Source organism: Carcharhinus amblyrhynchos, chromosome 8 (assembly GCF_965287045.1).
Source record: "Carcharhinus amblyrhynchos chromosome 8, sCarAmb.v2.hapA, whole genome shotgun sequence".
NCBI classification, from domain to species: domain Eukaryota; kingdom Metazoa; phylum Chordata; class Chondrichthyes; order Carcharhiniformes; family Carcharhinidae; genus Carcharhinus; species Carcharhinus amblyrhynchos.
The window spans coordinates 87,555,376-87,581,903 of NC_137331.1; the positions used below are offsets into that span (position 1 = coordinate 87,555,376).

A 26,528-nucleotide genomic window follows, 5' to 3' on the forward strand; every position below is an offset into this window, starting at 1 on the left:
TTCTTCAGTCATCATGGCCTTATCAACTGCGATGGACACTAGAAGTGGTGCAGAGGAGTTGATGCCTTCATCTGGAGCACCCTGTGAGCAGTCTGCAGTTGCGACATTTAGCCTGTTCACCATCATGAGGTTGCTTTGAACCTCCCTGCTCACCCTAGATGGACCTGCTGTGGTCAATCCCAAAAACCCTGTTTCTGTTCCTGGAGCTGCCTCTGCATGAGAGTCGCCATTCTATGCAAGAGGCTGTGTGCTCAAAGGGCCAGTTACTGCAATGCTCATGCTGCACAAGGACTTCTCCAAGACAGACATCATGGCACACAGACCCTCAGGGATCTCTGCTAGATCTTCCAGCACATTCTGCAGGACATCAGCATCTTTGCCTGATTGACGGATCCAGAGGCTCATCATCTGCTTCAGACTCCGCATGGTCCTGGTCTTCAGCAATCCTCTGACTGTCAATGCCCTGAGTTCACTTTGCCTTCACAAGAGCACGCAGGCACTCATCAAAGAAGCAGGTGGCCCTCCTGGAGAGTATTGCCTTCCAACCTGGCATGCGCAAATGCTGCTGAGGCCATAACCCCTGTCAACTAAAAAAGCTTCAAGTCTCTCTTTGGCAGCTTCCTGAGGCTCTCAACAGCTCAGGGAGGTGCCTGTGCTGTTTCTAACCACTGCCACCGCCATCACACCCCCCCAGGACCCCAGGGTTTCCAGCGCTTGCCATGGTCAGGGCATGGTTCATGCTGGCTGGCCCTTTACTGGTCGTCCAAGGTGAAATCCTGTTCATTTTACAATTACAAGTGAGAACAGATATCACATCCCCTTCTGGAATGGCCGATCGCTTGTGCATGATGTGTGCAAAATTCAGGCCATGAAATTTGTTGTCAATTATTTTTTCATGCCTCTACCTTTTGCTCTTCGTCCCCGTATCTGCCTGCAGTTTTGAAGAAAGGCCCTTGGTCTGAAGCATTGGCCAGGATTTTCAAGCCTGCCCATTGCCAGAATCTTGCGGTCTCGGTGAAAGTCAGTGGACTTTCGCCTGGCCCACTGCATCCTCTGTAGCATGTTCTACAACAGTTGAAGCAGAAAATCCGAGCCATTAATTCTGTTTGTCTCTGCACTGATGCTGTTAATTCTGCTGAATATTTCCAGCATTTTCTGTTTTAATAATCAATTGATTTCCACAACAGAATCAGAATTAAATGAAATACAAATGAAAAACTATTATTATGACTATTTGTTGTTCTACTTATACTTAACAAAAATAAAACTTTGTGCATGATTATACTAACAGATTTACTGCCCTACTTATGTTTGGTTATTTTGAATGAATGGCAGGTATTGCTTTAATTTTTGCTTTTCGATTTGATTCGAGTCTATTGATTCATCTAGTTTCCTAATAATAGCTTTCTACAGCCAGAGTGAGGTTAGTGCCACATAGCTCAGGGTTCTTTGTAATGTCTTGGCTCTGAAACTTTTAAAAATTCTTTCAGGAAGTGTGGGCATTGCTGGCTTGTCCAGCATTTATTACCCATCCCTAATTGCCTTTGAAAAGATGATGATGGGCTGCTTTCTTGAATTGCTGCAGTGCATGTGTTGTAAGGACACACACCCCAGAATTTCACCACCCTGCCCGCCATGGAATTAGAGAGGGCAAGGGGTGGACAATGGAAATGTCCGTTGACCTCAGATAAGCTTTTCCAGTCTCAAGTCGAGCAAGGCCATAAAATCTCGCTCAATATTAGGAAGGAAGTGGGTAAGGTTATTTAAGATGTAGTTCAGAGAATTGCAGCTACTGATGTAGCAGCGACCATCTTATTATAAACCATGCATAAAAGTCTCGATAGAACTCCTGGTCTGCTCACGTGTGTGTGTGTGTTTGTGCGTGTGTGTGCGTGTGTGTGTGTGTGCGTGTGCACGCGCGCACCTGCATGCTTGCATGTGTTGACTTATTTGGACAATAAGATTTGTTTTATTGTTCTTATTTACAGTTGTGCCCGGATACCATGACTAAGCTGAATATTGCTTATATCTTTGGAATCACATATCAGCAACAAGTGAGCATAATTAATTTGTCATTAATAACAGCTATGCTATATTTCACCTACGGAAATACCAAAGCTTTTTAATTCACACTTATAACATCACTTATCAAGAAATTAAACATAGGGCAAACGAGGAACTACAAGTCAGTTAATCTGCAATGAGTTATAGAAGTGCTGGAATAATTGTTAAGAAAGTGGTAACAGCACTTACAAACACATTATACAATTAAGCAGAGTCAGCTTGGCCTTATGAAAGGGAACTTGTGTTTGACAACTCTATTAGAGATTTTGAGTATGTAAGTAACAGGGTAGATCAAGATGAGTTGTGGGAAAGTAAGCTGTGTGTATAGTTTGCAGAAGCTGCAAAGGGTATATGGATCGGTTAAGTGAGTGAGCGAGAAGTATGAATGCTGTGAAGAAATGTGAGGTTATTTATTTTAGTTTGAGAAACTAAACATTTTTGGAATGGTGAAAAGCTATTGTTGATATTCAATGCACTTCTTCTTATACAAGAAACACAGAAAATTACCATGCAGATACAGCAAGCAATTAGGAAATCAAATGGTGTGTTGGCCTTCTTGAAAGAGGATCAGAGTACAAGCCTAAGTAATTCTTGCTGCAATAGCATAAGGCTTTGCTGAGACCACATTTGGAGCGATATGTATAGTTTGATCTCGGTACAAAGGATGATTACAGAGGCGTGGCTGCAGGGTGACAGGGACTGGGAGCTGAATGTACAGGGCTATCAAGTGTTTAGGAAGGATAGGCAGGAGGGAAAAGGGGGGGGCGTAGCTCTGCTGATTAAGGATAGCATCACGGTGGTAGCAAGGGATGATATTGGAGCCAAGGAGCAGAGGGTGGAATCGTTGTGGGTGGAGATTAGGAACAGCAAAGGGAGGAAGACGCTGGTGGGTGTCGCCTATAGGCCCCCGAATAATGATCTGGAGGTGGGGCGGGCTGTTAAGGCGCAAATAAGTGCGGCGTGCAGGAATGCGACAGCCGTAGTTATGGGGGATTTCAATCTGCATATTGATTGGTCGACCCATGTTGGCCGCGGGGGGCTCGAGGAAGAGTTCTTGGAATGCTGCCGGGATAGTTTCCTCGAACAGTGTGTGTTGGAGCCAACGAGGGAGCGAGCTATCTTGGATCTGGTGCTATGTAATGAGGCGGGTAGAATTAGGGACCTTGTGGTGAAGGATCCTCTTGGGGAGAGTGATCATTGTATGGTGGAGTTTCTGGTGCAGATGGAGGAGGAGAAAGTGGGTTCCCGGACACACGTCCTCGGTTTGAATAGAGGGGAGTACGGTAGGATGAGAGAAGAATTGGCGAATGTGGACTGGGGGAGCACGTTGGAGGGAGGGTCTGTTGAGGAGCAGTGGAGGATCTTTAAGGAGATCTTTCTTGGTGCTCAGCGGAAATTTATTCCGATGGTCAAAAAGGATAGTAGGAAGAGAGGTAATAAGCCATGGATAACGAAGGAGGTGAAGGAAAGTGTTAAATTAAAAGCGGAGGAATTTAGAGTAGCTAAGAGTAGTGGGCGAGAAGAGGATTGGGAGAGGTTTAAATGTCAACAAAGATTGACAAAGAAGTTGATAAAGAAGGGTAGGAGAAACTATGAAGCAGGGCTAGCGCTTAATATAAAAAAGGATAGCAAGAGTTTTTATAAATATATAAAAAGGAAGAGGCTGGCTAGGGTGAATGTTGATCCTTTAGAGGATGAGAAAGGGGACCTAGTGGTAGGGGATGAGGATATGGCTAAGGTATTGAATAACTTTTTTGTTTCTGTCTTCACGGAGGAGGACGTGAATAATTTGCCGGGTGTTAGCGATGGAAAGGTGGTAGGACTGGAGGGTCTTAATGACATTACTGTTACTAGAGAGGCGGTGCTCGACAGACTGGAGGGGCTGATTGTGGACAAGTCCCCAGGACCGGATGGAATGCATCCGAGGGTTCTGAAAGAAATGGCGGAGGTGATAGTGGATGCCTTGGTGGTTATTTTCCAGACGTCGCTGGATTCTGGGGAAGTGCCGGATGATTGGAAAACGGCTAATGTTACGCCGTTGTTTAAGAAGGGTGCCAGGCAAAAGGCGGGGAATTATAGGCCGGTTAGTTTAACGTCTGTGGTAGGTAAAATGTTAGAATCTGTCATTAAGGAGGAAATTGCGAGGCATCTTGAAGGGAATTGCTTGATAGAGCAGACGCAGCACGGTTTCATTAAAGGGAAGTCGTGTCTGACAAATTTACTGGAGTTCTATGAGGATGTGTCTAGGGCGGTGGATAGAGGAGAGCCGGTGGATGTGGTCTTTCTGGATTTTCAGAAGGCGTTTGACAAAGTACCTCACAAGAGGTTATTGCAGAAGGTCGAGGGACATGGAGTTGTGGGTAGGGTGTTAGCGTGGATAGAGGATTGGTTGTCAAATAGGAGGCAGAGAGTGGGGGTCAACAGGTGCTATTCGGATTGGCGGATGGTGACTAGTGGAGTACCCCAGGGGTCGGTGCTGGGGCCTCAGCTTTTTACCATTTATATAGATGATCTGGAGGAGGGAACCGAGTGTAGGGTGTCGAAATTTGCTGATGACACCAAGATTGGGGGAACGGCAAATTGTGCGGAGGGTGTGGAGAGTCTGCAGAAGGATCTAGATAGGCTGGGCGAATGGGCCAGGAAATGGCAAATGGAATTTAATGTTGGCAAGTGTGAGGTGGTCCACTTTGGTAGGAAGAATGGTAGGAAGGACTACTACTTATGGGGCGAAAAACTGCAGCAGGCGACGGTGCAGAGGGACCTCGGGGTCCTTGTGCATGAGTCGCAAAAACCCAGCTTGCAGGTGCAGCAGGTGATCAGGAAGGCGAATGGGATGCTGGCCTTCATAGCGAGGGGGATTGAATATAAAAGTAGGGAGGTCTTGCTGCAGCTGTATAGGGCATTGGTGAGGCCGCAACTGGAGTACTGTGTGCAGTTTTGGGCGCCGCGCCTACGCAAAGATATTTTGGCCTTGGAGGGAGTGCAGAGGAGGTTTACTAGGCTGATACCGGAGTTGAGGGGGTTGAGCTATGAGGAGAGGCTGAATAAACTGGGCTTGTACTCGTTAGAGTTTAGAAGAATGAGGGGAGATCTCATTGAGACGTATAAGATGATGAATGGGATGGATAGGATAGAGTTGGAGAGACTCTTCCCGCTCAAAAAAGACAGTAGGACTAGGGGGCACAGCCTCAAGATAAAAGGGGGGCGGTTTAGAACGGAGTTGAGGAGGAACTTCTTCACTCAAAGGGTGGTGAATCTCTGGAATTCTCTGCCCGTTGAAGTGGTGGAGGCTGCCTCGCTAAATATTTTTAAGACGCGGGTTGATGGGTTTTTGATAAGAGAGGGGATTAAGGGTTATGGGGAGAAAGCAGGAAAGTGGAACTGAGCCACGACAGATCAGCCATGATCTTATTGAATGGCGGGGCAGGCTCAAAGGGCTAGATGGCCTACTCCTGCTCCTATTTCTTATGTTCTTATGAATAAAAATTCATTAAGTTGATTCCTGGGATAAGTGGACTATCCTATGAGGAGAGATTGAGTAGAATGGGCCTATACTCTCTGAAGATTAGAGGAAGAAGAAGCGATCTTATTGAAATATGTAAGTTTCTGAGGGTTTAACAGATGCCAATAAGTGGTTTCCCCAGCTGGAGAAACTAGAATTAAGAATAGTCTCAGGAGAACAGGACAGCCAATTTGAATGAGATGAGGAGAAATTTCTTCACTCAGAGGGTTGTATGTCTTTGGAATTCTCAATCTAAAGAGCTGAAAATGCTCAGTTGTTGAATCGATAGATTTTCAGACCTTAGGAGAAGTAAAATATATGGGGAATGGGGAGGACAGTAATATTGAGATTACTTTTTTCTCACTATGCTTGAGGACTCATATGTCTTACTGCTGCTACTATTTATCATAATCTTATATTTAAAACAATGTATAAGAGATTTAGTATACAGCAGGGAACATTTTCTACTTCAATTTAGCATTTTGTAATCTGGTGGAAAGTAGCTGAAGTAAATTATAATTAATTAGCATGTTGTAAAATATGATTTATTTAGCACAATAACATGTTCTCTCCTTGCACTTAACAGACGTATTTACAAGTTAGACTTATGTGCTCAGTTTTATAAATCAGTCATAAAACTGCTGAATAACTCATATTGGTGCACCATGAAACAGTTACACATTGACTTACATCTCCAATATCAAGGAATTTTCAAGTGTGTCCCGACATCAAGGAAATAACAAATACGTTGTACCAAATCCTGAGGGTATTTGTACCAGCTAATTTAAAACCCTTACGTTCCTTAACCCCCAACTTACAAAAGCTTCAGCACTTATTCTTTATAAAGATATTTCAGAACACCATTAGTAGACATTTTGCCAAGGGGCAAAAATGCAGCTGAAAGGAATGTGACTGACAACACACAGAGGATTGCTGGAAAGGGGAGTTCCAGAGGATGGGATGAGGTGGATAAAAAAATCAACTGTTTATAGTAGAATGGGAAACTAGTACTGGAAAATAAATGCAGGGATGTGATGCTGAAATAATTCACCAAAATTGAGAATCATGTGACTGTTGATGGATTTGAAAGTGAGGAGGCGAGCCATAAAATGTTTGTCTCATGTCCAGGTTTAGGAGTGATGCAAAGTGTTTGCGTGGATAAGAGCATGTATGATAAGCAGAAGTGGAAAGTTGGTAAAATATTTAGAGAAATCCAGTCACAGATTCATAAACACATGTATTGGGGCATTGTTGGACGTTATTGTACTAGCAAAAGATAAAACTGTTCTTGGCAAATCAAGCTGAGTTTGGCATCAGGCAATGTACCAAGATCTATATTATTAGATTAAGCTCTTGAAATGGATGTTACTAAATAAACTCAAGCACTGTAATTTCATATGTTACAACCAGGTCAGGACGGAGTTATTGACTCCTGTCTTTATACCACTCCTGAGGTTGAATATTAAGGGGGTGTGGATGCCTCATCCCCCCTCTCCCACTGAAACAAAGCCAGTGTGGAACTGATCTATTTCACGCCAGCTTGCCCGCGGCTATATGTTGCTGCTGATGGGTTAAGCAATCCAATGGGTCAGCAGCTTCGTCATTCCCAGCACTACCAAGTGTGCAGTAGTAGGCACTGCCAGAATTGCAAGAAGAGGAGAAGTCAGGAAGGACTGGGAACTTGCACAGTGAGGGTTTGGACAGGTCAGTGACAGGGGTTGCATTTAAGGCTACAGGCAAGTAGGAAAAAAAGGGGTAGTTAAAGTTTTGGGTAGTGTGGATGGTGTGTCTTGATTGACAAGGGGCAACCCCTGAAGATAGAAACCCCCCCTTCCTCCCAGCTGTTTGAAGAATTTATTTAAACAATTAGGCTGATAACTTCCACCCAACGATCCACATAGGTGTTTCTTGGCATGGCCAGCATATTATCAGGGTGAGATGATTTGGTAACAAGCCTAATTGTCCCTTCATTATGTATTTAACTATGGTGCTGGGCTGCCAATTTCAGCAACCACCCAACTCCACCTAAGTCTCCCATATTATGGTGGAGTCTCAGGATCTGTAAGAAGGGGTTGGGCTGAAAAACATGCCCATCGAGGGCATATAAAATACAACCCTTGGGTGGGTTATAACAAAATTTGAATTTAAAAAGGAGGGGATATTGCCAATTCAATACATATTCACATCTTTATGAAATAGGCCAGCTGGGTCCGTTAATTTAAGAAGTAAAGAGTTTGTTAATTAAACACACACAGACAAAGATGCAGAAATTATCCTTCAAATGTTTAAAGTGTACAAATACGATTAAGTACCCACTATTCCCAATGCAAAAACGAAATAAACTCTGTGGAGTATCAGACTTAAAACTTGACCAGGGAAAGAAGATATTCTCAGAATGTCCGGATACTTGTTGGCAGCTGAAAAGTAGAACAGTAGATGCTAGTACTTTGGTTTCTCACTGGATTAGTCATGGCTAATTGATTCAGTTTTCTCTTGGAGATAATGGTGTTGATTCAGAATCTTTCTTTAAGAACTCACAGTTTGCAGCAATGAGTTCTTCTGGTTGGTTTTCTAATCATAAACAATTCAACTTTGTGGGGAAGTATTTTACAGCAAGAGAGAGGAGGTAAGACTGTGCCCCTTCTACCCCTGTGGCAATCTATCTCTGACTATTAGTTCAAATCTAGTATATTTTACACCCAACAGCTATGTCGCATGTTATTGCTCTGGTTTCAATCTGGGTACTTTAGTCACTGTCTCTGAGAGCTCTGTAGGTTTAGTGTCTCCATAAAGCAGTTTATGTACTTTGCAAATGCAACATGATAACTACTCTAAGCCAGTGTCACTTGCTTAGCAAAAATATTCTTTTGAAAATACCAAATATATGTCCAACTGGTGACATAAGTTAATATTCTATATGACATATCTTTATAACACATGAGAAATATTTTGCCTTCTAAGAGAATTTCTATATATTGTATCATTTTTACTTCTTTATTTTCTTTCCTGGACAGTGTACACTTTCTGTTTCCACACTTCTATCTAAGTACCGTGACATTGAATTTTATGATATGTATATGCTTTACATCGGGGAAAATGGTGAAGAACAACTGCATCCTATAGCAGTTCGTAACTTAAACCTTCAATATAATGGAAAATTTGTGAATCAAGGTAAAAGTTATGTTCCTGATATTTCTGTTACTTCTAGAATTACCCAGGTTTAATGTGCAAATGTTTCTGACACAGTTAATGGAAAAGGAAATAGTGGAAGTATGTTAGGACAACTCTTCTGTGGTAGGCGTTATTTAATTATTAAATTACTTGTCAATTCCCTTAAATACATGTTGGAGGGAATTCACTGAGCTCGTCAGACAGCTGGCAGGAATCCCAGTGCTGCACTGAAAGGAGCATCAGCCAAAAAAATCAGGATTCCCAACAGGCACAAAGGCAATCAGGATTCACTTGACCTTCCTGCTAGCCCCAATTGGGTTCCCACCCAAATTTGCTCTCAGCCCACCCAAAACCCAGAACCCTTGAATGACCCTTCCTCTGCAGCCTGGCAGCGATAGAGGGGTCACTGGAACTAACGCCTTGAGCCCCCTTGGGATATAGTAGGCCAGATCAACCTGGGTCATTACCAGAATCAAAGCCCACACATTGCAGTTTTGCAGTTTCTGTTGGGGGGTGGGGGAAGGGATGGAGAGGTGGGGGGGGTGGTAGGGATGGAGGGGGGGTAGGGATGGAGAGATTGGGGAGTGGAGGGCTGGGGGGGGGGCGGGGCAAGTGAATGGCAGAAGGCCACTAAATGAGCCATTCAGCCAGTTAATTGTAATAAAATTATTCTTTATTCTTATGCAAACCTGCTAATTTTATTAGTTCCAACAGGAACTGCAATGGCTTTGGTTCTGGTAATGACCAGTGTTCACCTGCTAGACCCCAAAGGGGTTCAAGGTGGTAGTTCCAGTGATCATTTACCCATCTGCCACTACCAGGCTGCAAAGGAAGGGTCATCTAAGGGTCCTGGGTATTGGGTGGGCTCAAGCTGAGAGCAAGTTTTTGACCTTGCCAGTCTCCCCTGGGATGGGGTCTTATTGCTGGACTGCCCATTTCAGACATGGCAGACCTGGAGATTACCCCTTGCATGGTGATTTCAGGCAGCTCTGTAATCAACGTCTTCATTCCTGCCTGGCCACTTTAATCTCCAAGCCCCCAGGTCATTTGATAGGCTTTTAAATTACCATCATGCCTGCGTGGGGAGGGGCTTGGGGTGGGTGTGAGAGAAGTGGCTGTGGGCTTGTGTGTGACCCAATACCTGAATGGTTGGTGGGTGGGAGAATGCCCCTTTTTGCTGAGGGTTTGGTGTACTCTCTTGGTCAGGCAAGGGGGAGGAGGGGAATCTGTCCACAGATGCAATGATTTGGGCACTCTCTGAACAGTGGGGCTGGCCATTATGAATTGCGGGATGCTCTTCTACCAGCAGAAGCACTTCACCTGAAAATGGTAGAATTGAGGCCATTATTTTTAATTATCTAACTAACTAAAGTAAACAAAAACATTGTTTTCTCACTGCATTTAAATACTTGAGATTACTTAACCATATTTTACATTGTTAAAAGCTTTTAATTAATTTAGTTAAGAACATGAGTAGGCTATTTCAATCTTTTCAGACTCTTGCAATTCTATTAAATAATGGCTAATCTGTTTAATTTAATTGAAATTCCTTCCATAAGTAAGCTCAAAGTGTGCATGTTTTGATCATTTTAAAGTAGTAAACAACTCACGTTTTATTTGTGTGATGATACCGTGCCTTTAAGAAATGTATTTTAATCATGTTTCTTATAAGGGGTATTTTTAAAAATCAGCTCGGTTTTACACAATGCCATTTGTCTGGGCAACAGCCAGTTCCAATGTTGAGAATGCAGGACAATGACTGCTTTTAACTCCTGGTGTGATTGTCTAAACAGAGTTAATGCATTTGTGTTTACTTAGGCTTCCCTTGAGCTTTCAGAGTAGTGTTTTGATTAGGTTGATTGACAGAAACAGTCGTGTGTTGATGGGTGAAATTAAGCTTGCAGGAGAGATAACGTTTTTAAAATCAACAGTGATTTCTGCCTAGTTCTAAAAGAAGCAAGAAATATCTTCCTGTCTCCCTCGCTGTCTCTCTCTGGATGCTGAGGCTGTCAAAAGACAGATCTCTCGCTCTCTCTCCAGAGGTGTTTAAAAAGCTCTATGACTGTTAACAAGTTCAAGCATGTAAACCTGTGCTTTGCTAACTAACTTTGAAGAGGACTTTTAAGTCTGTAAGATGAATATTGCTTAAATTGGAATTCAAAGAATAGGTTAGCAGTTAAGAACTTATCTTGTCATGTTTAAGTATTTTCCAATTGATAAATGTTAAGCTAATTCATTTGTTTTAGTTAAACTGTATTAAATAAAGTTTGTTTTGGTAAAAGCTTCCCAGAATCAAGCCTGGAGTGCAACATCATACCCTCACATTAATGCCAAAATATTTGGGGCCTAGTCTAACTTCACAATATACCTTGGAGTTTCTGATCTCGTACATCAACATTTGATTATACTTAATTTTGTTAAATACACAAAGACAAATTACATGTAATTTGTACAATTAAGTACATGAACAAAACTCTAGAGGTTAAATTCAGCAAAGTCTTCCCTGAAGTAAAATTCAGTTAAGTTTAGAAATTCCTACATTTAGAAGATTTTAGCAAATTAGTCAAAATATTAATTTCCTAAACTTAAATTATTTTATCTTAAATTCCGTTGTTCTAAAAAAAAATGTTCTGCAATTATTTAAACAAGAGCCCAAATAATGTGGAATCTTACACTCCTTGGTATTGGAATTACTAATGGATTACATCTTGATATCTTGTGTTGTATGTAACTGATTATAATTGGTGTGACCAACTATTAAATCAACTATGGATAGCATTATTTGCCGATAACAATAAACAGAAGATTCTGGAAATATTCAGCCTCTGTGGACAGAGAAACAGTTAATGCACTGGATCTTACCACAGGTTTGGCAGCTCTGATGTCAGACCAAATGAAGATGTCAAGCCTGCACTTGTCAGCAGCAAGACTGGTGGCACAATATTCCAGAAGGTGGCCTTCTAATTAGGCAGTCTCTTAATGCTGCTGAGCCAATCAGAGGGCCAGCAACTGTAGAGCCACAACAGACTCACCACAGGAGGTGGCAGTGCTGAGGCAGGTCGGTGACTGAATGCATCTTAACATGGAGATACCCTTGCAGGGCTGCATCGCTGTGCAGCAACAAACAAAATCTAGGGCAGCTCCATAGGGATGGAAGAAAAGCTGTTTCAGACATAACCACGATTGTGGTTTCTAATTGCCGTGACTCCAACATTGAGGCATGAAGTCTCTGGCTCCTTAGTAGTATCATTAGTTGCCCTCTCTGTGGAATGGATAGCTGATCCAATTCCCAGTCCACCCTGGTAAAGTTTGATAGTGGCATTGGGCAGCCATCCCTACATGATGGTAAGGCTTTTCAGCTTCAGCATTCCTGGTGTCCACTGGGAATGATTTGGGAAGTTGCATCGGTTCTAATTGTCCAATCGTCAATTTTAGTAGCCAGGAAGGGATATACTGGGATGTATAATTTACTGATGTGTTTCCATATCAGGAATGCTGAAGCCCCTTTGTGTTTAATTCTGACTCCTTTTGCAAGCACTAATTCATTGTTTTTAAATTACAGCTAAAACAGAAAATAGTTGGTATTTAACAAGACGTTTTTTCTTGGTGGATACTTTAACTGGTCGTGAAGTTCACCTGAATAGCCAGCCAAAAGTAATTAGAGTTGCTAAAGACATAAAAATCAGGTGAGAAAGATTTTTGACATAAATACATGCTGTAAGTGAAATTCAATACAATCATGGATTATACTACCAAGTAAAAAAAACGTATGACATGCGTTTTCTTCTCTGGCATCCCAGATGTGCTGCATCTATCATGGAAGTGGATCTGCAGTTTTCCCTCCATGTGTCAATAAAGGGGAAACTGCTGGCACAGATCCAACCCTTCTCTGGATTTACACCTGAATTTGGTGATAAAAATCAAAAACCAGCTGCAATTACTTCTTGTCTGAAGTTTTACTTCTGGCTGCTGAAATGAGTCCATCTAGAAGCTGTTGTGAACAACAGTGCGACTACCCTAAAGCCCAAATGTTCACCTAGCAGGGGGAGATTAGGTTCCACTAACCTTGCCAGCCAAAGTATGCAGAAGTCTGACATAAACCCTTGCATCAATTTAGGAGTTTGGGAAATAAGAGCAGGAGCAGACCATTCAAACCTGCTCTACTATTTAGCCAAATCTCAGCTGATCTTCTATTTCAATGTCATTTTCCTATACTATTCCCTTGATGTCTTTACTACCTAGAAATCTATCAGCCACTGTCTTGAATACAATCACTGAGCCTCCGCAGCCATCTGGGGTAGAGAATTATAAAGATTCCCTCTGAATTAAGAAATCCCTTCTCATCTCAGTCCTAAATAGTCTATCTTTTATTTGAGGACTGTGTCCCATGGTTCTAGACTCCCTATCCAGGGAAAACATGCTTGCCGCATCTACCTTGTCAAACCCAGTAAGATTTCTGTATTTTCAGTGAGGTTCGCCTCTCAGTCTTCTAAACTCTAAAAAATATAGACCCAGTCGTCTCAATCTTTCCTCATTGGACAATCTCATCAATCCAGAAATCAGTCTGATGAACCTTCATTGCATTCTCACCATGGCAAGTGTATCCTTTCTTAGGTGAGAAGACCAAAACGGCACATAGTATTCCAGATGCAGCCTCACTAATGCTCTAAACCATTGCAGAAGTACATTTTTATATCTGCACTCAAATCCTCTTGCAATAAGGGCCATCATATAGCTTGCCTTGCTAAGTGCTAGCTGTGTCTACATGCTAGCTTTCAGGAATTCATGGGAAAAAAAAACAAACACCAAGACAAGGCAACACAGGTGGAGAAGGTAGTCAAGAAGGCATACGGCATGCTTGTTTTCATCAGCCGGGGCATTGAATTTAAAAATTGGCCAGTCATGTCGCAACTTTGGAGAACCTTAGTTAGGCTGCACTTGGAATATAGTGTTCTGTTCTGGTCGCCATGCACTACCAGAAGCAAATGGAAGCTTTGAAGAGGATACAGAAAAGATTTACCAGGATGTTGCCTGGTATGGAGGGCATCAGCTATGTGGAGTGGTTGGAGAAACTTGTTTGTTCTCACTGGAACGTAAAGGTTGAGGAGCGACCTGATAGGAGACTGCAATATTATGAAGAACTTGGACAGAGTGGATAATCAGAAGCATTTTCCCAGTGTGGAAGAATCAGTTACTAGGGGGCATAGATTTAAGATGTGAGGAGCAAGGTTTAAAGGAGATGTACGAGGCATGTTTTTTACACAGAGGGTGGTGGGTGCCTGGAACTCGCTACTGGGGGAGGTAGGGGAAGCAGATATGATGTGACCTTTAAGGGGAGTCATGACAAATACATAAATAGGTTGGGAATAGAGGGATATGACCCCCGGAAGGGTAGGGGGTTTTAGTTGAGACAGGCAGGCTTGGAAGGCCAAAGGGCTTATTCCTGTGCTGTAATTTTCTTTGTTCTTTATCCTGCTGGAGAGGCCAGAATCAGCATGCTGAATGGGCCACTGGGCATGCGCCGATCTGTCAGTGGGGAGATCGGCACGTGCATACTGCCCTCCCCCCATCGCCAGCTTCTCAATTGCGGCCTTCAATTCCTTCCCAGGCCTCTCCCCAACCCCACCCCCATGATTGCCAGCCTACCCGACCTCCCCAATGTGCAGCCCCAATCACCTTCTCCCTCCCTCTCTCACCAAACCCATTGCAGAGTGCTCAGTGGGTCCCCCCCCACCACTAACAATTGGTCCTGCTCCCAGTAGGCCCCATCCCCCTCTGGCCCCATCCCTTTGGCATTGTCTGCTGCCCAGTTGGGCAGTGCCAGGGTGCCAAGGCCAAGGGGCACCACTCCCTGTCCCTGACCTCCCAGGGGGTCCTCAATAGCCCCTGTCCCCACCAGCCTGGTCCCCGTTGATGGGAACCATCTTTAATCCCTGCTGGTGGGAACCTATCCTGCGGAGTGGAGGAGACATAAGCAAGCCTGGTCCATACTGTCCCCAGCTCGCTAATCGTATGGAAATGTTAATTTCCATATTGTAGTCAGCCTCATGCTGATTTCCAGTGCCAGTTCAAAACACATGGCCAGGGAGTCTTGCAATCGGCCGGACGCTGGTCTCAAGTCCCACTATAGGCCCTCCACTGACGTCTCCTGGCCCGTTGCGCTATTAGAACAGCGCAGTAGGCTCAGAGAATCACCCCCAGGCTCATTATATAAAGTAATATAAGTAAGCAAAGTAGGGTAAGGGAAGTAAAATTAGCGTAAAGGAGGTAAGCTAATATTTTTACATAAGCATAATGTTTTGTTAAAAGATTGAGTAAATAAAGGGCTTAAGGGTAATCATGGCATGAGAGGTCACACCCATGATATGCTCCTCCTGTATTATGTGGAAAAATCATTGAAGTTTTAGTTGTCCCGTGTGTGCACAAAGTGTGACAATCTGCAGCTACTGGCTAGCTGCATTTCGGAGCTGGAGCTGAGGGTGGATTCACTGTGGAGCAGCCACAATGCTGAGCAAGTTGTGGATGGCACATTGAGTGAGGTGGCCATACAACAGGTGAAGATTAAACAGGTAGAAAGGGCATGGGTGGCCACCAGGCAGAGTAAAGGAAGGCAAATACTGCAGGAGCCCCATGTGGCCATCTCAGATGACTGTGGAACTGTAGTGGAAGCCAACTTCATGCACCATGGATGGGTCTGCTGCACAAGAGGGGAGGAGGAAGAAAGGCAGGGCTTTAGTTGATAGTGGAAGTTTCTCCAGCCACAAAAGAGAATCTGGCTGTAAGGCACTGATTTGGCTCTGGTTCTGATTTGGCCAGAGTGGAATGGGAGCAGACACTTTTAGGTAAATCTGACAGAACAATGGGCACATTTAAGAAGTAAATAGGGAGTGTACAGGGCCAACGTGTTCCAATAAAGAAAATGGGCAGAACCAAAAAATCCAATCAACCCTGGATATCAAGGGATATACAATATTGAATAAAGACAAAGAGGAATGCTTATGGGACTCATCAAGGGCTCAAAGCAGCAGAACCCCAGTGGAATATAAAACGTAGAGGGAACTTAAAAAGGGAATCAGGAGACCAAAAAAGGGACATGAAAGGATATTGGCAGGTAAAATAAAGGAAATTTCTTTACAAGTGCATTAATCATAAAAGGATAACTAGGAAAAGATTAGAGTCCATACTGGTAATTTGTATGTGGGGCAGGAGTGTATAGGTAGGGTTCTAAATGAATCCTTTGTGCCGGGGCTCACTTCAGAGAGAGACAGTGTGCCATGCTTTTTATGGGTTTTCAAAACCTGCACCACAGATGAAAACGGATATAGAAGGAAATCCAATTGTCATCCCTCATATAAAATGTGGAACCTGAGCAGGGTTGGTGTGATTTTTGTATACTAGGCATTCCTGATCCGCATAAGGGCCAGAGGAAAAATAACATGAGGCCGGGAACGCAGAGGAAAATTTGATTTCTTCAAGCAGCAGTCAAATGTACTATTGATAATAATTCATGTTGATATGATATGTTTCCTGATTTAAAAAAACAATAACTTGCATTCATTTCAAAGCAGTTGGTGTCTCAAAACAATTCACAAAACAGAAATAGAAATATGGGTCAAATGCAGGCAAATGGAATTAGCCTAGATGGGCATTTTCGTTAGCATGGATCAGTTTGGACCGTCTCCATGCCGTTGATTTTATGATGATTCTATGAAGATAGTTCAAAGATGTGCCTTAACTGGGAATCAGGAGACCAAAGGGCAAGGGCTAAGATGAAGGATTGGGAGAGGTCACAGAGAAGTGGCAGTGTTAGGCTAAGAACAGGATTTTTAAGTGAAAACAATGATTTTCATTTCAATGTACTGACGATCAGTAACTTCATTTTCAAAAAGAAACAGGAGAACAGACTTTTGCAAAGAAGGTAGAAAATACAAGTCAGGAAAATTTCTGACTTCGGAAATCTGCCTTCAAGGAAGAGGCCTCCACCTTCCATCTTTCATTCTGGGAGATGGGAACAGAATGGAGTCTATCCTGTGCTTCCCAGGGCAGGTTCCAGGCAGTCATAAAGGCAGATAGATGGTGACACTGGCAGTCTAGAAAGCCTGCCTCCATTTACTGGGACATCAGTCCAATTGTAATCATTAATTTCTGGCAACAGTAGTTCTGTGATTCAAGATTCCACAGAATCAATGAACCACATCCACTAATAGAACATTGAAGTTGCAGGAGTGCCTGAAATGCTCACCCCAACTATGGAGCCACCAAGGGCTCCATTATCCCGCACAGGCAAAAAATGCTGGAAATGGGAATAGGGTGAGGAATCTTTGAGTTGGCTCCTTGAATTGTTGCTCTCAGCTTTTCACCTCCATTTATTGAGGGCTCTGGAAATAGCCCAACTCCAAGATAATCCAGGCCATAAACTTAAGGGTTTCTTAAATATAAGAGTACCAGATGCTGTCTTCAGAATTCCAGTCAATTCATTAAATAACCTTAAAGGAAATAATTGTTTATTGATAATTTATTATTTAAAAATAACCAGTGTATGACTCAATTTATGAAAACATCCAAATGGATTTTAATATTGTCGACATTCTATTGTAGGGTCAATCTGGTGCCGAAGACACTACAAGGAAATATCTTTCCTCCTTTTCTGACCATTTCCTATGCAAATATTAAGATCCAAAATCCAGAAGAACAAACTATTCCAGTAAGCATGCTTCTCTCTTTAAAAAAAAATTCCTGGAGCAAGAGATAAATGAGCAATATGTTTGATAGTTTTCATATTTGCCCGAGTTTGTGATCAGCAGCAAAACGCTGCCACCTGCCCCCGACCTCAAAGAAATTTGATCAATCTCCATGGCACGCATGTCACCTTTCCAATGTTAGTTTGAATTTGTACTAAGTTAAAACACTCAAAACAGTGTTTTATCAAGCGGAGTAAGCAGCCAAATACATTGAGAAATTCTCAAGTACAGCAAGCCGTGAATGATGTGCCATATAGAGCAGTATAAAGTGAGGGCTTTTGGATTCCAGCAAAATCATTGATAAAGTACCAATAGAAGGTTGCTTCTCAAGACTGAAAGGCACAACATGGTGAAGTGCTTCTGAAATGGATTGAAAGTTGGTTGAAACAGGAAAAATGGTCTTCCATGGAACTGAATTAATATTAAACCTGTTGCTATTTTTAGTATGTATAAATAGTTTGAAAGTGAAGGTAAAAAGAAAACTTTCCAAATTGATAAAGTACTTAGTTTTCCAAAAAGCACTAAAGGGATGTTCTGTTTTCCTTTCTTTTTTTCCCATTCTGTTCCTTTCCTTACCCTCCTTTCCTCCCTCATATTGCTGCTCCAAGTTTTTAACCACCTCCACCTCTGAAATATTTGGTTCCTGATCTTTCTCTTCCAATTTGGCTCTGCTACTTCTCTCTCAAGTATCATTCCAAGCTGCCTCCTGCCATTATTGTTATTAACAATCCTGTATTTGGGGTAGGAATTATCAATCTCTCATTAATTTCTTTCCAAGCTTTACTGTGTCATTATTCACAATGGGACTGGCGTTAGGTAGAATGGCACGGGTGTTAAGGGAGGCCCTAGTCCACATTACCTTTGTTCCACAAGCATAAACATGCAACAACATTCTCAGAATGCTGCCTGCCCAAATCAGACACAAACAGTTGGCATTTAAGTTTGCTACTAATGTTTTTAAATTATGAGCAGTTAGATTGTATTGACCTTTGGAATCTGTATTTGATACATTTTCCCAGGTATCTTTTTCCATTGAATATGAAATGGATTTAACTACAGCTCATCAGAATACAGAAGTAAGTTTCTTTTGAAATAACTATCCTGTTATTCTAACTAAATGTTAATCTTGGTAACCGATTGTTATTGTTCTTGAAAGTTCAATCATGATAATCACAATTGTTTATAATTTACAGTGAACTTCCACATAAATCAATTCCTTAGAGCCCCTAACGAAAATTATTGAGGGAAAAAAATCTCAAAGCTGAACAGAACAAAACCTGCCCTTCACAGGAAATGTGATTTAGAAATTTTTACAATAGGTTCAAAGATCAAGCGACCATTTTTGAACAATTGAACTTCCTCTTTTGGATTGTATCCTAAACGATCAGTGTGGCTGCTGTCTGTATTCACCCCTAAATTAACCGTAGCCCTCTGTACTTCTTATCTTAAATCAGATGTTCAGACTCTTCAGAACTTGTGGACATGAACAAGATGTTGGGATGAATTCAACTATAGGAGCACTTAGGTTTGGGAGCAGATAGAGGACTCAGTGTTTGTAAAATGACAGCGCGACAGGAAGCTGGCTCCTACTTGTCATCTACATTTAACTGCAGTGTATTTGGCTGCATGCAACCAACCCCTGCAATAATAAGAAACTCAAGAGAAAAGGATAAAGGAATTTCATTTGTACTTTTTGCAATTAGGGATGTCCCTAATGAATCAGCAAAATTCAGTCCATTCAAATTAATTTTTGGTCTTGATGTAACAGGACCACTTAACTTGATCGAGGAGAAATTGGTGAGTTAGCGTTCAGAGACTTCATTATTGGACTATGTGTCAAACTTTAGGGAAAGATTAACTAGAGTTGGTGAGTTGGCTAGATAGCATTTAAAGGTGGCACAGCATGTAATTGAAAAGAAACAGATAAGAAATTGAAAATTCATAGTTTTGCCAGCCGTGATAAAGTATTAGTATTATTAGCAGTGGCAGGTGAACCTTCTATAGCAAGGTTTAGTGGGTCTTAACAAATCAAAAGAAAATAGAGTGATGTGATTTATTTGATTCAGAACGCTAGATAGAAGACACAAAGGGTGTGCGCTCACATGGTAATTTGATAGGGAAGAAAAGCAGAAGAAGGATGTGCTAATTGTTACAATGCAGAGTGAAGAAATAAATCCAAATGATTCTGATGACATTCCTCAAATTAGTTTGAATAATGAGGAAGTAATCAGAAATTGAGATAGATCACTGAGTTACCTTTTGGAGGAAAATCAAAATGACCTGAAAGGGTTATTACAATCACATGGAGATATACATGGGAATGAACTGGCAAGTACTAAAGTAATTGTGTATGAGGTAGATGTCAAAAATGCTGTCCCAATTGAACATTGATTTTGTATAGACTTAATCCATTCAAGTTGGCATAGGTTTAAAAGGAGAAGCTGATGTTTGCTCAGTTTGAGATTCAGTAGCCGAAAGTCTCGATCAAACATTACGAAGAGCTGGTGAATAGTTACAAATCTCAGATAATGACGACACAAATGGAGTCAGATAAGTGCAGTGTAAAATTGGTAAAGACAGAAAAGGAGAATCGGTTACTGAACAATGATGTGAATAAATAAACTCAGCAAGTGCGGAGACAAATGCAAGAAAAGTCAACTGATTTAAAGCCTGTTCTTGATTTGCTGACATTAACTGAACATAACTTACAGGATTGTCAAAAACAGCTCATCTTCTACAAAAAAAATGTATATGAATCAGCAGTGATGTATAATCTAAGATGGAGATTGAAGAGCAGAAGTATTTTACTATTGCAGACAAATGAAAAGGACAACAACCATGAAGTGAGTGTTGTTTAATGAAACTGTACTATCATTTGAAATTAACTACTAGAATAATGAAGCTTGTACTAGACAGGGATATCCAAGGAAACAATACATTCATAGTTGATGTCTGAGTAATTTCCAATGGTTTTCACAACAGCAAAACTGCGACAATGATCCCTAAACCTATAATTACAACAAATCCTGACACCAAAGAAGACAATCTACTATATATCTTTGCAAAAGAATATACAGAAAAGGATAATGAAGATCTATATCAAATGCAGGAATTGATAAGCTACCTTGGAACAGAAAGATATACAATTGGAGATGTTGGAAAGAATGTTGAGTGTATTCTTTCTCAACAGAAGGTGGAGTAGGAATGCCTGACACGGGAACTAAGGGCAATTAACAAGAAAGGAGACAGAGACAAATTAACTATTCTGGATGGTCCTGACCACACACATGTGAACTGAGAAAGCGTGCAAAGGGACAGGTTCTCTTTGGCAAGTCTATGAGTAGCTCAATCTTCTGGAAAATGATTACTTCATTTTGATGTTTCGAGACTTCAAAAATCAAGAACTGAAGGAAGCTTTTGAAAAGGAAGAGGAAGCAGCTGAACAACAGCACTGTGTTGAAGAAAAGAAGGAAGAGGGAATGTGATTGCTAATGCTTTATCACAACTTTGACAAAAGAAGAAAGAAGGTTCAATTTTGGAAGAAGAGGACTGAGCTGGACAGTACTACTGTTCTCATGCGTAGATTTATTAAAATGTACATATATATACTAAACCACTAATAGAGCGAAATTAAAGGTTTTTGAAAAATGAAGCCACCTTTGCATATTGATGATTCATTTTTTTAAGGAAGGGGTGTGACAATACTTTAAGAAATGTATTTTGTGTCATGTTTCTTGTGAAGCATATGTTAGGATATTGCTATAATATCAGAATCAGTTGTAAAATGACTTTTCGTGACTGTACATTAATCCTGATGAAAACTATTTGAATACAAAAGTTACTTGCCAAATATACATGTACACACCAGATTTGAGGTTTAATACTCATAAATTTAAGTAATGTGAACCTTTTAGAAACATGTTGGACATTCTTTGATAAATATGCTAACCAGCAGAGGGGCATGGTCTTTCATGGTATCCCAATGGAAAATAACCCATATTCAAGGATTAAAAGGGAAGTTTCTCACTGTGCCACCCAATTCCCTTTCAAAGAAAGCCGTTTTGCTGATAATCTAGCTTTTATAAATACTGCTGTACTTCTTAGACTTACTTAAAATAGATTTTTTGAATGGCTGATTAGTTACAATACTGAATTAAGTTCCTCTTCTGTGTAGTTTGGCTTCTACTGAACAATATTTTCCAGTCACCTGAAATTGACGGGGAGATGAAACTGAACAGAGGAGGGAATTTTGCACATGGGGAAGAAGGAATCCATTGTGATAACAAACTTATATGCAAAATCCAGATTCCACAAGCTGAATCAATTCACTTTCAAAATCGGTGAGAAAAATACAATGGCAAGGTTGGGTGCAGTAGTGTGGAGGGGAGATGACTGAAGGGAGAAGTGAGTGCATGGGTGAAACATAGAAAGTAGAAAAAACTTAAAATCTGGATTTAGTAAAATGTGTGCTTGATGGTGCTTTTTTCTATTGCTTTAGATTGCACTGGGTTTCCTGAGTGGCGTATCAACAATAAACTCCGTGTTAAAGACAACCAGTTGGAAAAGACGAATTGGATCTCAAATGATTGACATTCCAGTAAGTGGTGATTGATGTTTGATAAATTGTCATTCTTGCTGCCTATTTAGAGTGCCGAGCACTCAGATCCTGTGTGGATCAGCTGGCAGGGGTATTCACAAACATCTTCAACCTCTCTTTATAACAATCTGAGGTCCCTGTCTACTTCAAGAAGGTAATCATCATCTCAGTACCTAAGAAAAACCAAGCAGCATGCCCTAATGACTATTGGCTGGTGACTCTGACATCCAGCATTATGAAGTGCTTCGAAGGCCAATCATGGCACAACTCAGTTCCAGTCCCCTGAACTGCCTGGATCCACTACAGTTTGCCCACCGCCGCAACAGGTCCACAGCAGACACCATCTCCCTGGCCCTTCAATCCTGGACATCTATGTCAGTCTCCTGTTTATTGACTACAGCTTAGCCTTCAACACCATTATTCCCACGAAACTCATCTCCAATCTCCGTGGCCTGAGCCTCAGCACCTCCTCTGCGATTGGATCCTGAACTTCCTCACTCATAGACCACAATCAGTAATGATAGGCAACAATACTTTCTCCACAATCATCCTCTGCACCAGTGCCCCACAAGGCTGTGTTCTTGACCCCCCACTATATTCCTTGTACACCTATGACTATATGGCCAAATTCCTCTCCAGTTCAACTTTCAAGTTTGCTGACGACACCAACATAGTGGGTCAGGTCTCAAACAATGACAAGACAGAGTACAGGAATGAGATAGAGAGTCTGGTGAACTAGTATGACAACAATAATCTCTCCCTCAATGTCAACAAAACAAAGAAGATTGTTATTGACTTCAGGAAGCGTAAAGGAGAACATGACCCTGCTTATATCAATGGAGACAAAGTAGAAAGGGTCAAGATCTTCAAGTTTTTAGGTGTCCAGATCACCAACAGCCTGACCTGGTCCCTCCATGCCGACACTATAGTTATGAAAGCCCACCAAGGCCTTTACTTTCTCAGAAGACTAAGGAAATTTGGCATGCCAGCTATGAATCTCATCAAAGTTTACAGATGCACCATAGAAAGCATTCTTTCTCGTTGCATCTCAGCTTGGTATGGCTCCTCCTTTGCCCAAGACTGCAAAGAACAACAAAATGTTGTGAATGTAGCGCAATCCATCACGCAAATCAGCCTCCTACCCGTTGACTCTGTCTACGCTTCCTGCTGCCTCGGCAAAGCAGGCAGCATAATTAAGGATCCCACATGCCCTGGACATTCTCTCTTCCATCTTCTTCCGTCAGGAAACAGATACAGAAGTCTGAGGTCAGGTACCAGCCGACTCAAGAACAGCTTCTTTGCTGCTGTCAGACTTTTGAATGGACTTAACATGCATTAAATTGATCTTTCTCTACATCCTAGCTATGACTTTAACACTACATTCTGCACTCTCGGTTTCTTCTCTATGAATGGTATGTTTTGTCTGCATAGCACGCAAGAAACAATACTTTTCGCTGTATGCTAATACATGTGACAATAATAAATTAAATATTCAAAGTGGACTGTACTGAATCTCTGAAAACATGGAATGGATTCAGAAGGCATCCCGTTGATACCATTACCTGGAAAAGATATTTTGCTATTATATAGTTAATTGTTAGTCTCAGTGGATAATGAATAACATTGCAATTGTCATTAGATCACTCACTTGCCAAGTAGCCACCCATACATCATGATGCGCCCATACAGGAGACCCTTGACTTCACATCTTCATACTTTCGTAGCATAATAGTGTGACTAAGAATGAGTAAGCCAGTAGGGCTGTCAGTGGTCATGAAGTGACAGCCGCCATATCCATGCATTTGTGCAGATCTTTTCTTCCACCACATCTTAGCATTATTCATTGATGATCTGTTGAATGTGATTAGCGCATGTAAACTGTCAGAAGTGAATGAGAGCATTGTAAGCTGCATGGCTCACCCATTGCACCTTACAGTTGTTTTGATAGAATGTCATAGATAAAATGCTGGGTAAGGAACGGGTCCAGCTATGCAGAGATATAGAGACTGCAGCCTGAAAGACGTTTCCCACAGGTGCCTCCAGAAATTGCCATATTGAGTAGTGAGCAGAGGCAGTACATTGCTGAAGTATGCCCTAGCACAGCATGCTGTCTCATACTGCACTAATGGGTTCACAATGATGACACTTTTCAATTTGTGAACACTACAACTGAGCACTTCCGGAATATATATACATTAATTGTAGATGTCTTGGCTTGTTTTTTTTTTTACAGTACAAAACTCAAAATGAATGTTACTGTAAAGAACTATGTTCTTAACAGTGACACTGAAGGCAGCTTGCTGAGGCCCATCTTGCACTAACATCATCAGGAATATAAGAATGGAATCATGAGGCAGTGGAGGATATCATTCTTCCTTGGTCTTTCACATAAGTTTGTAGGAAAGGCTTCAGGACAGATGTTCCTTACATCATTCATTGTCCATTCACATTTGACTTTATCTGGGCTCAGTGATCAAACTCCATGAACAGATGGAGGTCAACAGGTAACATACCACCTCTGTTTCTGGGGTACTTGATCGGGCACACTGCAGAGCTCCACCTGAGTGATTAAGGCACCTTAAGTCCATTTTTTGTATGTCAGTGATCTATTTAATTAACAACATGCCTCTGATATGGTTGTGCATGGTTCAGTTTGAGAGTACTAAAGGAGGCCAATGGCCAAGGTTTTAAGGTATAGCCCTTATCCCCTAGAAACCAGCAATCTTCAGATCAATGAAGCTGGATAAAGTAGTTAGGGGAGTTAGGAATTCCTCAATATGAAGGAGCCATGGGAGCTCCCATGGAACTTTGCACAGACACAATGGAGAAACTTGTTGTGGTCACACAACAACAGGATAGACATTGAGGAAATAGAAGTACTTTTGGCTGATGAAGGTGCTTGAATGCTTATTTATAGTGATTTGCTATCAAATGACACCCTATACCTGAGGGAAATCTGCTAATTGAGCAAAATCCTAACGCTCAGTTTCTAAAATGCCAAATCAACAGGGAAGTGAATATACCCCTGACACAAGCAAACTGGGTATCTGTTCTTGCCTTAAAGCAGTTGTGTGCTACTGACTGGAATAAACCAGACAGATTTTCTGGCTAAGCCCTGGAAAGAACCTAAGTTATAAACATTGAGTGCCATTGTAACTTTTCCAGCCACCAGCAGGCATGGGGCCAATGGAATGTGGTTCGAGGTGTTACTGGACTATTCAACATATGTCTATGACCACTTCAGGGCTTAACCTCTGGCCCCTTCCTCTGGTTCACCATCATATTGAGATCAGCACACTCTTCATATTGTCATATTGTCAAAAGGTCAATACACCCTTCCCACATGACAACCACGTGGTTATCCCCTCCTTTTCAGCTTCTTCATGGTGCCCATTGCTCTGGCTCTTGTTCTTGATCTGGTGCCCTCCTTCTTTCCTTCAGCTGCTCACATTGACTTGCTTCTACTCTGCCAACTGTGAGTGTCATCGCCATCTTAGTTTTCCCTGACGCAAAGTGCAATATCTTTGTCAAGCAATGTTCTTCCTGCCACCTGAGTGCTCAGATCTGTAGGTGGAAAAAAATCCTACCAAGCCCTCCTATCATTTGAGTTGGATTACTTGAAAATGAATACTTGCCACCTCTGTCGCATTTAATACAACTTTTGAATAATTGCCAGAGGGTCACTGCACCTCTCCAAAAGAATTATGCAACTATTCAAAGAAATCTTCAAAGTTCAGATCTGCTCCTACCAAGCCTATTCTGCAATGTTTCAGTCTCCTATTTCATCAAAATTAAACATGAATGCTGGCAGCTACTGATTTTTATCACTGGTTGCTGCCTTAAAACTGGTGTGCATGAATCTTGAATTCCCCATTGCCCCTCCATCTCAAGGCTGGGACTTCTGTTTTTCAGCCTTATCTGCAAAATGCTTTCTTGTTGCAAAAATTCAGGGCATATTTTCTCTCCTTGTTTAGTTTTCTGTTAGTGCTATGGCTCATTCCCCAACAGAGAGGGAATGGGCAAGGTATTTACCCACCTGCAAAGTAGCCTGACTGATTCATCCATCTATAAACGTTTTTTTTAAGTTTATTTATTAGTCACAAGTAGGCTTACATTAACACTACAATGAAGTTATTGTGAAAATCCCCTAGAGGTCACACTCCAGTTCCTGTTCAGGTACACTGGGGGAGAATTTAGTATGGCCAATGCACCTAGCCAGCACATCTTTCAGACTGTGGGAGAAAACCAGAGCACCCGGAGGGAACCTATACAGACATGGGGAGAACGTGCAGACTCTGCACAGACAGTGACCCAATTGAACTCCAGTCCCTGGCACTGTGAGGTCGCAGTGCTAACCACTGTGCCACCATGCTGCCCATGTTTATATTTATGTATTTCTATATTTTCCCCCTTACTGTTTGCAAGCTCCAAACTGGCAAACATCTTCCTCTGA

General features: G+C 41.8%; 1 protein-coding gene across 1 annotated transcript in view; it reads left to right on the forward strand.

The window, feature by feature from the left end:
- tmem67 (transmembrane protein 67) overlaps positions 1-26,528 on the forward strand; it is a 130,509-nt gene that overhangs the window by 64,431 nt on the left and 39,550 nt on the right. The window contains exons 11-16 of the mRNA XM_080194964.1: positions 1,989-2,054; positions 8,581-8,737; positions 12,300-12,423; positions 17,336-17,441; positions 18,498-18,554; positions 21,977-22,075. Coding sequence (XP_080051090.1) covers positions 1,989-2,054; positions 8,581-8,737; positions 12,300-12,423; positions 17,336-17,441; positions 18,498-18,554; positions 21,977-22,075 — 609 coding nt within the window. The remainder of the gene's footprint in view (positions 1-1,988; positions 2,055-8,580; positions 8,738-12,299; positions 12,424-17,335; positions 17,442-18,497; positions 18,555-21,976; positions 22,076-26,528) is intronic.